This window comes from Ailuropoda melanoleuca, chromosome 5 (assembly GCF_002007445.2).
Source record: "Ailuropoda melanoleuca isolate Jingjing chromosome 5, ASM200744v2, whole genome shotgun sequence".
NCBI classification, from domain to species: domain Eukaryota; kingdom Metazoa; phylum Chordata; class Mammalia; order Carnivora; family Ursidae; genus Ailuropoda; species Ailuropoda melanoleuca.
In genome coordinates, this window is record NC_048222.1 from 1227065 (window position 1) to 1240030 (window position 12966).

The 12966-nt window shown below is 45.8% G+C and overlaps 3 protein-coding genes across 3 annotated transcripts; 2 read left to right on the forward strand and 1 right to left on the reverse strand.

The window, feature by feature from the left end:
- The first annotated feature begins 2844 nt into the window (after positions 1 to 2844).
- H1-5 (H1.5 linker histone, cluster member) lies at positions 2845 to 3649 on the forward strand. Its single transcript, XM_002927084.4, has one exon. It carries the CDS (start codon positions 2916 to 2918, stop codon positions 3591 to 3593), a length of 678 nt encoding a protein of 225 aa, XP_002927130.2. The 5' UTR covers positions 2845 to 2915; the 3' UTR covers positions 3594 to 3649.
- Positions 3650 to 4057: 408 nt separating this feature from the next.
- Positions 4058 to 4521, reverse strand: LOC100465190 (histone H2A type 1). The gene has a single exon (XM_002927085.3). The coding sequence runs from the start codon at positions 4488 to 4490 to the stop codon at positions 4098 to 4100; it is 393 nt and encodes a 130-aa protein (XP_002927131.1). The 5' UTR covers positions 4491 to 4521; the 3' UTR covers positions 4058 to 4097.
- Positions 4522 to 4876: 355 nt separating this feature from the next.
- LOC100469194 (histone H2B type 1-K) lies at positions 4877 to 5287 on the forward strand. The gene has a single exon (XM_019807833.2). It carries the CDS (start codon positions 4892 to 4894, stop codon positions 5270 to 5272), a length of 381 nt encoding a protein of 126 aa, XP_019663392.2. The 5' UTR covers positions 4877 to 4891; the 3' UTR covers positions 5273 to 5287.
- Positions 5288 to 12966: the final 7679 nt, after the last annotated feature.

Here is a 12966-nt window from a genome sequence, read left to right on the forward strand (position 1 = left end):
GTGTCTGGATAAGCGCTTTGATTCGATCGTTTTGGAAGTTAAGCCTGGGTTACAGGGAGGGCGTCGTCACAAGTTTAGAAAAGCTGAGTTGGGGTTCCTGTGGATTATTGTGCAAATGGCAAGTACAGTTTAATTTTGCCAAACGATCCCAATGCTTTTACTCAAGAAACGTGCCTCTTGCTTTCCTGTGATGCGAAGGGACAAAACTGGAATTGCCAAAAGTGTTAGTTTTCCCACTGTTTAAATGCAATGCCCGGTAAGAGAATGCTCTTGGCCTTTGCCTATGTGATTGTGGCGGGGAATGGGCCGACAATGACCCAGACTCTGACCTGCAAGCTGAATATAAAATGAGTGCCCAGTAGCTCTAAAAATCTACGGATTATTTACCCACCTGTTTTAAAAATGTGCTCCTCAGTCTGCAGTTGGATTCTCATGATTTTTTTTTTTTTTCCAAACAGAGAATCAGACTGGGAATTCAATGAGGTATTTTAAAGCTGTTACAGGTTTCCACACTTATAATTCTGTGTTTCTTAACAGAACTTGACTATATTACTTTTGTCCAGTTATTTTAAGATTTTGAAGTCTTTTCATGCTTTCCACATAAGAATATCATTGACTCATTTTGCTTCTTTTGACTTCAAATCCGAACTCCAGGAGTTAGTGATTTTTCTCTGGAGAGTTCAGCCATCTGGGTCTTGTATTCTTTCCCTTATTTTCGGATGCTTCCTTTCAGAGAGGTTCATATCCCATCTCCTGGCTCCAAAAGCTTTTTGGAATGCCTGGGGACTGAGGGCAAAGACAGTTCTGACCCAAGGGGCCAGAACCTCTCCCTACAGATTAGAGATCCTTTAGTGGCTCTTAGTTGTGGAGACTGCTTGATGCCTCTTACAAGCTTCAGACATTATGTTCTTCCCACCTCTTCCAGGATTTTCCCATCATAATAGAGCTGAGGCCAGGTGGTCTAGGTTCAAACCTCAGAGCTGGCAATTACTAGCCATAAAACCTTTGCCAAGTTACTCATCTTTTCTCTGGGTCTCAGCCTCTAAATGTGGCAAATAAATTAAAACTGTAGAGCATTCTTAGATTAGTTCCTAGCACTTAGTACACTCAATGAATGTTAGCCCTTGATTGTACTTCTCTCCTACCCCTTAAGCATGGAGGCCCCTCCACCCCAATCTTCTGGAAGTTTTGTGGTTGAAATAGTGGGAAAAGCTTGATGAAAACATCTTTTCTTGTTAAGATCTTTTCTTTAGTTCTTGATTTGCATTGTTCTGAAAGAGGCAGGCTTATAGCAATATACCATAATCTGTCTATGTGGAGGAGTCCAAAACATAACAAAATGGCCAAACAGCAAATATTTTGGGTTTAGCAGCCAAATATGGTGTCTCTTTTTTTTTCTACCACAATTAATAAAATAGAAAAACCACTCTTAGCTTAAGAGCCATAAAACACAGGACACTGTCCAGATTTCGCCTTAGTTGGCAACAGTTTCAACTCCTTGGAGAGAAATATGCTGATGACTTTAGACTTCCCTACAGTTTTTCACAGGGAAGAACAAAGTGAGTGTTGACTGCTGTAGAGATTGTAATCATTAGAACTCCCTTATCATCCAGGCCAGTCACAAAATCCCATCCATTCCTCATTCCACTCCCCCCCCCCAAATAAATAGCAAACTTAACCACCCTCCATTCCAACTCATGGTTATTGCCTCAGTTCTCTTGGATGCTAATTTATTTCTGAATTGTCCTGACCCTCTATAACTTGCGGTCCCTCAATCCCCAATCTACTTTTCTCATAGTCAGTAGGCAACTATTTCTCTGAAGTACGGGTCTTTCCTCGCTCAAAGACACAATAATGCCCACATTACAGAAAAGGGTCTTTCTGACAGTGCACTTTATTAGATGTTGGTGGAGATAAGGAGTTTGAATTGGGAAGCATTGGGAACAGCACCTTGAAACCTGACAAAGTCCCATGTCATCTAAACAGTGAGTGTTTTCAAGGACTACTGGAAACTCTTGAAATACTTTCAGCAGGTTTGAGTTTTTCCTAGAGGACATTATCTGCACTAGGCATCTTTCCTATTTATTATAATGGATTTGCCTAACACTAAAGGGAGAAAGCATCTCAATCAAAAACATATCAAATGTAAGTTTGAATTTGAATCCAGGTCATTGGATCCTCAAGCCAAAGTTACTCCTCTTCCTCCTGCTGCAAGGTAGCTACTGAAGTTCTGTAGTTCATTCTGGCTACTGAACTTTTCCAAGACGCAGAAGACATTCTCTAAAGACCCTGGCGCAAGCAAACTCCTAGGAGGCAGAACTGGATTTGAAGTAAGGTCCATATGCTTGGTTCGGGGCCGTGCGCAATCTACTGGCCTGCCTCTGTGTTACTTGCTACAGTTAGAAACAACGTTTATGCCCAAACCCAGGAAACTGTGTCTTTCCTCTTGCAAAAATCAAAGGCAGAACCTAGAAACAAAGCATTCTTAAAAACGAACCACTTGATATTTACTAGAAAGTTATTGCAACTTGCAACTAACTAACACGATGCCCTATACCCAGTGGGTTCCTATGACAAACGGAAAAGATTTTTAAAAATATCTTTCATGTGTTACGTATGATTCATGAAAACGCAAACTCCTGTGTGAACGTGGAGACTGCTTTCTTCCTTGAGAGCTTCAAAGCGTCCAATTCTGTATAATTATTTTCAGCATTTAATCAGATTTTGGGGGCTAACAAACACAACCTGGGAGTCCAACCGCGAAGGGCGGCTGCCTGAGGGCAGTGGATTGGACGCTCCACCAATCACAGAGCAGCACCGGCTTATATAAGCCCCTGGCCGGAGTCAGGCGGCATTGCCAGACTAGCGCTTCGGATTTTCCGCTTCTCTCCTCGCAGCAGTTTCTGCCCTGGGCCATGTCGGAAACCGCTCCCGCTGAGACGGCCGCGCCGGCGCCGGTGGAGAAGTCTCCCGCCAAGAAGAAGGCAACCAAGAAGGCGGCGGGCGGTGGCGCTGCGAAACGCAAAGCTACCGGCCCCCCGGTGTCCGAGCTCATCACCAAGGCCGTCGCCGCCTCCAAGGAGCGCAACGGCCTCTCCCTGGCCGCGCTCAAGAAGGCGCTGGCGGCCGCCGGCTACGACGTGGAGAAGAACAACAGCCGCATCAAGCTGGGCCTCAAGAGCCTGGTGAGCAAGGGCACCCTGGTGCAGACCAAGGGCACCGGCGCCTCGGGCTCCTTCAAGCTCAACAAGAAGGCGGCCTCCGGGGAAGCCAAGCCCAAAGCCAAGAAGGCGGGCGCGGCCAAGCCCAAGAAGGCGGCCGGGGCCACCCCTAAGAAGCCCAAGAAGGCCGCGGGGGCCAAGAAGGCGGTCAAGAAGACTCCAAAAAAAGCCAAGAAGCCTGCAGCCGCTGGTGTCAAAAAGGTGGCCAAGAGCCCCAAGAAAGCCAAAACTGCTGCGAAGCCCAAGAAGGCGGCCAAGAGCCCCGCCAAGCCCAAGGCCGTGAAGCCCAAGGCGCCCAAGCCCAAAGCCGCTAAGCCCAAGGCAGCCAAGCCGAAGGCTGCCAAGGCGAAGAAAGCGGCTCCGAAGAAGTAGGAAGTTCGCCTTCAAGGCGACAAAACCCCAAAGGCTCTTTTCAGAGCCACCCAAATTTATCTGAAAACAGCTGTACACAATTGTTGCAATATTCCCGCCCATCACCAAAACACTACAATTCAACGTTCGTGCGGTTTGAGCCTTTTTTCCTTTCATTTTTAAGGCACACCATAAGCGAAAGATTCGAGATGTATTGCAGGCTTGTTGTTCCTAACTACTTTCAAAAAAGCCCGCGCTACATTCCCATTGGTCCTGCTATATATTAACCCTTGATTCTCTGCACGAAGCGCGCCAGGAGCTCTGCGGCACGTATGCACAACTGAGCGGTTCCATCATCCGTCACCTGCAGGGGAGGACTGGGAGCTATAAAGGTTCTAACTGGTTTTTAACTTTTCCCTGTTGTAGCATTGAGAATGAGAATTAAAAACGGAGTCCCAGCTCTTCTCGAGAAATAGTGAGTGGCTCTGAAAAGAGCCTTTTGGTTTGGAAATTGCTATTAGGATCTTACTTCCCCTTGGCCTTGTGGTGGCTCTCGGTCTTCTTGGGCAGCAGCACGGCCTGGATGTTGGGCAGGACACCGCCCTGCGCGATGGTGACTTTGCCCAGCAGCTTGTTGAGCTCCTCGTCGTTGCGGATGGCCAGCTGCAGGTGGCGCGGGATGATGCGCGTCTTCTTGTTGTCGCGGGCCGCGTTGCCCGCCAGCTCCAGGATCTCGGCCGTCAGGTACTCCAGCACGGCCGCCAGGTACACGGGCGCGCCGGCCCCGACCCGCTCGGCGTAGTTGCCCTTGCGGAGCAGGCGGTGCACACGGCCCACCGGGAACTGGAGACCCGCCCGCGAGGAGCGCGTCTTGGCCTTGGCGCGAGCCTTGCCGCCCTGCTTCCCGCGTCCGGACATGACGATAAGAAGTCAGCAGTGACTCAGATGTGAATAGAGTGGGAGAAAACTTCACTTCTTATATTCCTCCCTGGGCGCCAAAAGTAAGCTGTCCCATTGGATAAAATTACAGTTACATTTAAACCAATGGAATCCTGGTTTTCAATGACTCTTATTTTGATTGGATAACTACAGGATACCATCAGAATCACCTTCTAACCCTAAAAAGTTGTGGGTAAAGAGGACAGACAGGTAGAGCCGACTTTTCTTAGGCTCTCAGCTTTTGGTGATGGGGAGGGGGTGGAGGGGTGTTACTCTCCACCTTGCCAAAGCCAGTCGGGTTTAAGAAGCTGTGAAGAAGGGGGGCACTTAGAGCCGCATACTCATTGTTAGTTTCCAGCCTTCAGCAGTTACTCCCGACCATGCCCGAGCCGGCCAAGTCCGCGCCCGCCCCGAAGAAGGGCTCCAAGAAGGCGGTGACCAAGGCGCAGAAGAAGGACGGCAAGAAGCGCAAGCGCAGCCGCAAGGAGAGCTACTCGGTGTACGTGTACAAGGTGCTGAAGCAGGTGCACCCCGACACCGGCATCTCGTCCAAGGCCATGGGCATCATGAACTCGTTCGTCAACGACATCTTCGAGCGCATCGCGGGCGAGGCGTCGCGCCTGGCGCATTACAACAAGCGCTCGACCATCACGTCCAGGGAGATCCAGACGGCCGTGCGCCTGCTGCTGCCCGGGGAGCTGGCCAAGCACGCCGTGTCCGAGGGCACCAAGGCCGTCACCAAGTACACCAGCGCCAAGTGAGCCTGCCAGCGGCAAAGGTATTGATTAAACCCCCAAAGTTTTTGTTTGGGTTTTCTTTAGAGCCATCCACACTTTACAAAGAAAACTAGTACTTTTTTTAAAATCCTGACTGAAAGGCAAAAGCAAATTTTCATCTGAAGGCTTTTGTACACGCTTCTTCATTTGTGCAAAGCTACATTTTGTTCTTGTGTTTTCAGTAAGATCTAACTTTTTTTTTTTTTAATGTTACAAACATCAAATACTCCAAAAGAAATTTACTGTGCAGGGGCGCCTGGGTGGCTCAGGAGGTTAAACATCTGCCTTCGTTCTGGTCAGGATCTCAGGGTCCTGGGCTCGGGCTCCCTGCTGAGTGGGGAGTCTACTTATTCTTCCTCTCCCTCTGCCCCCTCCCCCTCGTGTTCTGTCTCAAATAAAAACTTTTAAAAAAATTGTGTGTATTTCACTTACCATCCAAATTCTAATTTTAAGAACCACCCATTGAGTTAATTAGTGAGAAAGCTGCAACTTAAGGTTAAAAAAAAAAAATACCCCTCGACTTGCAGTATCTCCCTTTAGGTTATACCACCGTTTTCCAGTCGTCATCCTTCCCAGCAGAATGCTCTGTGAATCACATAAATTGATTTAAAGGAAACTTACCAAGTCACATCCCCTTTCACTTACTCTCTAATATCAAATATCAATGCTAGTACGTACCTTCTTGCTCCCTCACTCCAGGACTGACTTTGCACAAAATAACCTCATGGTGTTGGGGTAAAGATGGAGGAAAAGGAAAATGAGAACCTAGAGTAGTCGCCTCTTTTCACCAGGTAAGGATGAGGATTGCTAATCCAGGCTCTACGTCTGCGGAGGAATTTTTCTGCTGGTTCTACATGTGTCCTGGGTAAACCAAGGTCCCCGCCCTCGACCTCCACATCCTTCCCAGTGAAGCTCCACAAAGATGAAAATTGATCTTGCTTCACGTTCATCTCTCAAACTTTCCCATCCTCCATCTCTGGTGCGGCGTTTCTGTTCACTGCGATTTTCACGTGGACAAGTCCCATTTTATGCCAACATATATATTATGAAAAATAGCTATGTTTTTCAAAATCACAAAAAAAATTTAGAAGAGCGGCACTGTTTTACATTTTGTAAATATCTTTAATACCTGGTTTAGTAGAAGACAGCTGGATTCTTGCACAGTATTTGTTTCTGTATTCAATCTATTGTAATATAATTGTCAAGTGAAAAACAGTGCAAAAATTTTCAGGATTATTACACAAATAAATTTAGCCTCACAGACCCACCAAAAGGGTCTCAGAAACCCCCTTGGGTCCCCAGATCGTTTTTTGAGAATCATCACCTTTTGAACAAAAAGAAAACAAATATTTATTTATTTAATAACCACAGTGTTGTTGGGGACGCCCTTGGCAGAAGCTGATACACAGGATGATTTGAGAATTCAGTTTGTGTTCCCAATGATGACTGTCATTAAAATGAAATTTGCTCTCCCGAAATGAAATTTCAGTGAACAAGAGAGCAGCGGTGAGTTTCTCAGGGAGCTCATTTTGAGCCTTGATCTATAACTTTGAGGGAGGTGGGGCTTTCCTGTGTAAGCACAGAACTCCAGGAGTACCAGGAGGAAAGCTTCCTCTGGATGTGATGCTGAGCTCAGAAATGGACATACAAGACCTGGGGAAAGAGGAGTCATGAGACACACAGTGTAAAGGTCTGATCAGCTCATCACAGGTTTGGTTCCAATCCATGATCATCATGGATTCTGCCTTGTTCACATGCTGAATCCATTCCAAGTGACAACTAAATCGCTCTGTTTGTGTAACTTCAATTCTCACATTAGCACTACTTAAACGTGGGGGGTTTTCATGCTTTCTGGTGCACACCCCCCCTTTTTTTTTTTTTTACTGTCACTCTAAGTCCAGACATCTGAGATCATCCTTACTTTCAGTCAGTATGATGTCTTGGACCCATTAATTCAAAACTTGTAATCAACTCTTCTTCAACGACTTTTGTTTCATGGATAGAGACCAAAATCTCCATCTAGGGTTTCTGTTAGGGAGTTCTGTAAGTACTGAGCACCTGCCTGACCCAGGGGAGCCTCAACACCACTTTAACGGCTGGTGCTGTTTCCAAAGGCTAAGTGCCTGTCACCCTTTCTACTGAAAGTCCTTTATCTGGGCCCAGAATAATTTCTTTTTCTTTTAAATCTAACTCATTTTTTCCCCCCGGGCTAATAGCACCATTCTTCTCTGCCAACAAAAGACATTGCCTTCTTAAGGTGAATTTACCAGATTTGAGGTTCCCAAATCTGTCTTGAAAAGCAATAGAATTAAAAATTTAGAAAGTATAAAATGGACTCTTATCCAGATATATATTAAAAGAATACTCATAATACCTTAGTAATTTTTATATCCCACTTGGAGCTTTTGGAAGAATTATATGTAGTCCACAGAATAAACATAAGGATGCTGTTAACATATTTAATTCGAATAGTTCTCCCAGTCATTATCATCTGTACACCACTTATTTGAAAAGAACATGAATTTTAATTTTTCTAACATTCTTATTCCAAGAGGGTACCAAAAAATAGAAGGCCATGGACTGCCCAGTTTCTGATTATTCTATTAATTCCATTAAATACAATATACATAAAAATATAATATATATATAATGTATTATATGCATAAATATTTTTTCTTTTTTTTAAAGATTTTATTTATTTCTTTGACAGAGAGAGAGAGACAGCCAGAGAGAGAGGGAACACAAGCAAGGGGAGTGGGAGAGGAGGAAGGAGGCTCCCAGTGGAGGAGCCCGATGCAGGGTTCGATGCAGGGCTCGATTCCAGGACCCTGGGATCAGGCCCTAAGCTGAAGTCAGACACTTAAGGACTGAGCCACCCAGGCACCCCTATATGTATAATTATTTTAAGGTATGTATGTATGTATTAATGTATGCATATAGTCTATTTGGGCTCATAGAGCATATAGCTAAAATCTCAAAGGATTGGCTCTATCTGTACTCTCCATCTCAGTGCTGTTCTATAACCAGGAGCATGAAATAATCAGAAACTGGACATCCGATGCCTTTGAATTTTTTGGCATCCTGTTGGAGTAAAAGTATTGGAAAAATTAAAATAGATTATATTTTACTGTAAATGTGTATAAATAACACATACATGTTATATATAAAATATATATATAATGCATATATATACCATATATCCACACTCACTTTATGATATAATTTTTTAAATTGCAAGCAGTATCAAGTTTCAGTTACTTGGAAATAAATATAAATAATTGTATTTGGCCAAATACAAATACGTTAATACTTACAGAATACCTCAATGTCTGTTAGCTCATTTTCAAGATATGAGTTTAAAATGTTGGGGAGGGGCGCCTGGGTGGCACAGCGGTTGGACGTCTGCCTTCGGCTCAGGGCGTGATTCCAGTGTGTGGGATCGAGCCCCACATCAGGCTCCTCTGCTAGGAGCCTGCTTCTTCCTCTCCCACTCCCTCTGCTTGTTCCCTCTCTCTCTGGCTGTCTCTATCTCTGTCAAATAAATAAATAAAATCTTTAAAAAAAAATAAATAAATAAAATAAAATGTTGGGGAGAAAAAAAGTGAAGTAAGATAAAGCTACAGTGCAACCAAATTAATATCAAGAATTCTTTTTTAAAAATCCAGTGTTATATTTATACAATGTTACCCCTCAAATTTGAGTGGAAGAATTTCATATACTTCCGTATTCTCAAAACACTTTCACAAGGACCAACTTGCAAAAACCGCTGGTATGTTTGAGTTGCAACTCCATATTCACATCACGTGTATGTATTTCTAATATTAATTGGGGCGTAATTCATACAAGTGCAGAGACTTTAGAAAGTTATCATTATTGAACATTTTTATGCAACACCTGAATATTTGCATGAATAGTCCATGCCTATATTCTCATTTTTATATTCTGTAATATTTTCACCATTAAAGCAGATGTGATATAAAGTCATCTTTAAAAAAATAAAACACACCGAAAAAAGCCTTCATTTATTAGTGGATTATTTTTCTTCATTCTAAGCATCTGAGGAAATCCGGGAATTATTTTGTCTCTATGTTTTGTAAAACAATACATTAAAAATTATTCTTTTTCTTTTCAGGACTTTATTGATTTGAGAGCACACAAACAGGGGAGGGGTGGAGGGAGAGGGAGAAGCAGATCCCTTCCCCCACCATAGTTGAATCATACTGTGTGCAGCCTTTTCAGACTGGCTTCTTGTATTTAGTCATACGCATTTTGACGGCTTGATAGCTCATTTCTTCTCAGCGCTGAATGTTATCATAGTCTAGATGTAACAGTCTATCCATTCACCCACTGAAGGACATCTTGTTGCTTCCAGGTTTTGACAATTCTGAATAAAGCTAATATATACATCCGAGTGCAAGTTTTGTGTATACATAAATCCTCAACTCCTTTGGGTAAATACCGAAGAATGTACTTGCAGGATTGTGTGGGAAGAGCATGTATAGTTTTGTAAGAATTGGCCCAACAGTCTCCCAAGGCAGGAGACACTTTTCCATTTTGCGTTCGCACCAGCTCTGAGGGTTGGCTCATCACGCTTCAGACCCTCGCCAGCATTTGGTGTTTTGAGCGTGTCAGATTTTGACCTCATAACTGGTGTGTAATGGTGTTTCTTTGCCTTTTAATTTGTATTTTTTTATAGTGATAGCAATCTATCATGTCACTTCATTGTTATGTATTCTTTTCACAAGAAGTTTACTCTAGTTTTTCAAATACTTTTTTAATAAGCTTTGGAAAGTTTCACAGACTTGTCTGCAAATCTCTTACTGTTTTGACTTTATAACACTTTCAAAGGCTTTAAACTACTTTCTTCTCTTTTAGATTCCTTTATGCAAAATTCAACTGTGCAATGTAGTGAAAATTTCCTCGGCTTTTGGATCTTAGCAGTAATCCTCCTAGCAATAGTGATAGTTAAGAGAGAAGACTTTTGATTTTGTTGAAATGTGTTTGATAGACTAAGAAAGTTAAGCCACAGCACAAAGAAACCTCTTACAGCAGAGAAATAAATCACTGACAAAATCCTAAATGCTGGAAGGAAACTTAAAGGTCATCTTGTTAAACCCTGCTCTTATTTACAACTGAGGAATTGGAAACTAGAGGGTTCAGACGGCAAGCCCCCTGTCACACCAGAACCCAGGTCCCTGGGAATCCTTTCCAGCGCCCGTGTGTGTGCGCATGCGCGTGTTCATGCAAATCACGGGATTCGGGGAAAAGCGGGAGAGGAGGGAGAGCGCGATTCATCCATCCCGCATATACTTACTGTTCTATGCCAGGGGTACACCCATAAATGCCGTGGATCGTAACACACATTTACTTTCGTAAATTAGCAATTTTATTATAAAAGACAAATATGTTTTTAGTTAGTAAGATACAGGCTAGAACCTTTACGATATTTCAAGTATAGATAAACAGTAAACAGCATGCGCCGTTAAGCAGGAGCGTAGGGATGAAAGAGTCCAGAGATGGTCTCGAGGCGCTAAATAGATGAGATGGTAAATAATTTGGAATTCCTTGTCACAAGAGTCACATAAAGCCCTCAGTGAGTTCACAGGAGGCCTTAAATCAGCCCCGCCTCGGGCCCACCAGGAGTTCAGAAACACGCAAGGCTGTGTCTGCTCCGCGGACTGCGCGGGCCCTGCGGGTGCGCCCGGCTCGCCGCCCGCGCCTGTCCCCAGGCCGATGTCGCAGGAGGCCGACGCTGCAGGAGGCCGACGCCGCAGGAGAGCCTAGAAGCCCAAGAGTTCCGCACACTGGGCTCCCACGGCACCGTCTCAACCCACTGTGCACTAAACTGTCAGCTTGCTCATCTCGTCTCCCTTGCTTATTGCGTTTCTAATTGATTTAATGGGCTGTGATTCGAGCCTCGCTGTGCTGTAGCCTCGCTGTGCTGTGTCCCCCGGAGAGCTTGCTTGAGGCTCTGCTTGGAGGCTACCGGGGCGTCAAGGTGATTTCTTGCATGATACTAATGATGCGAGGTCAGAACAAAACCACGGAGGAGGGACATTTGGGCAGCAAATGTAGGAGGTGAGAAAGAACTGTGGGGGAGCATTGCAGTCCAAGGGAAAGGGACGTGTGCAGGCTCCGGGGGCACCTGGCTCACCGTGTCTGAGGAGGAACAGCGAGGGGATCCGGGTGGCTGGAGCAGAGGAAGCATGGGGGACTGGGGACTTGAGGCTTAAGACAACCCCGGGGCCAAAGCTCACACCGCCTCAGAGACCAAGGGAAGGGCCTTGAAGTTCTGAAGCTGATCTGACAAAGGTTTAAAGGAATCTTGGAGCTGCTGAGGGGAGGCAGAGTCGGGGAGCCCCAGGCTGGGAGCAGACACCCCACTTGGAAGCTGCTGCCATAACCAAGAGAGGAGATGGGGTGTGGAACAGGATGGTGGTGGCGGACGGAGTGCGAGGGACTCTGGTCTGCATCTGTGTTTCCCTCAAGGACTGCCAAGAGCGCCTTCTTCCCCAATCTTATCACTCTGCACACTTCTGCCAAATTAAAAATCTCTAATATGTCATTTGCCTCATTAAAAAACCCTTTCCAAACAATGCGTCTCTTCCTGCACCAACTCCGTACCCTTGGTACTACGTTGCTTGAGCCCTGAATGCTGGTGTCTGCTTTGAAGAATTTGCCCTCTGTTCCATCTCGCTTAGCACACAGCACACAATAGATCGTGATGCGTTAATCAGAGCGTGCATAAAGGTCCTTCGGTTGTCCTGTATTAGGATCTATGTCCTTTAGGAGAGTGACCATGTTTTTTGCATCGCCTGTTTCCCCAAGGGCACCCTCTTCCATCCCACCCCCTGCCCCCCAAAGCCACATTTATTATCATGTCTTTCCTTCTAGTCTGGTACAATGTGGCCGTAAGAAGGACAGGAAAACAAAGTGAACACTGAAGTTTGGGGATAGCTTGTCCCAGGACATGCAGGTGCAGTGGGCCTTGTCTTTCCCAGAGCACGTTCTCAGTCCACATCTAACTCTTGAAGTTCCAGAAAGAGGCGTTCTTCAACATCGCCGCCTGATCTTACAGAGAGGACACGTTTGTGTGCCAGGAGGAGCAGGTGGCAGGTGGGGGGGGGGCGCGGCCTCTGCGATGAGCTCAGGGTTGCAGAGGCCTCCCCGGGATGGCTGTGGGGAGAGCAGTACCTCTCCGGGATCGCCATGCCTCTGCGTGGTATTTTGAGAAGTCTCCACGTGTTCTTGAGGTCTAAGGCACGCACAGCCAGGGCCGCGGCGGAGTCCGCAGAGCTGGACCGGCACCTGTGCTTCAGGAGCCCGCTCTGCCCTTTCCGTTCATCGGGCTAAGGCTGCATGTGGATCTCCTGGCTCTGCCTGAGTTCAAGCCAGTGGACTGGCGCACTTGCACACGCAGAGCTGGCCGAGGGTCAGCAACCCGAGAGGACTTCGGGATGAGGGACTCTGCCTTTAAAAGCTGCCCACCTCGTCTCCGCATTAAGGCCCCTGCTTGTTCACACGCCCACAGGTAAGCTGCTAGAAAGTCAAGGAGTTGGGGACTGTTCAACGAGACACAGGGACCGATCCGCTTACCCGGGGCTGAGGCCTCACATGGACATTTCAGCACTGCAGACTCTGGAGACCTCCTGGCATTCCTGGAAGCTTTCCAGCTGCTC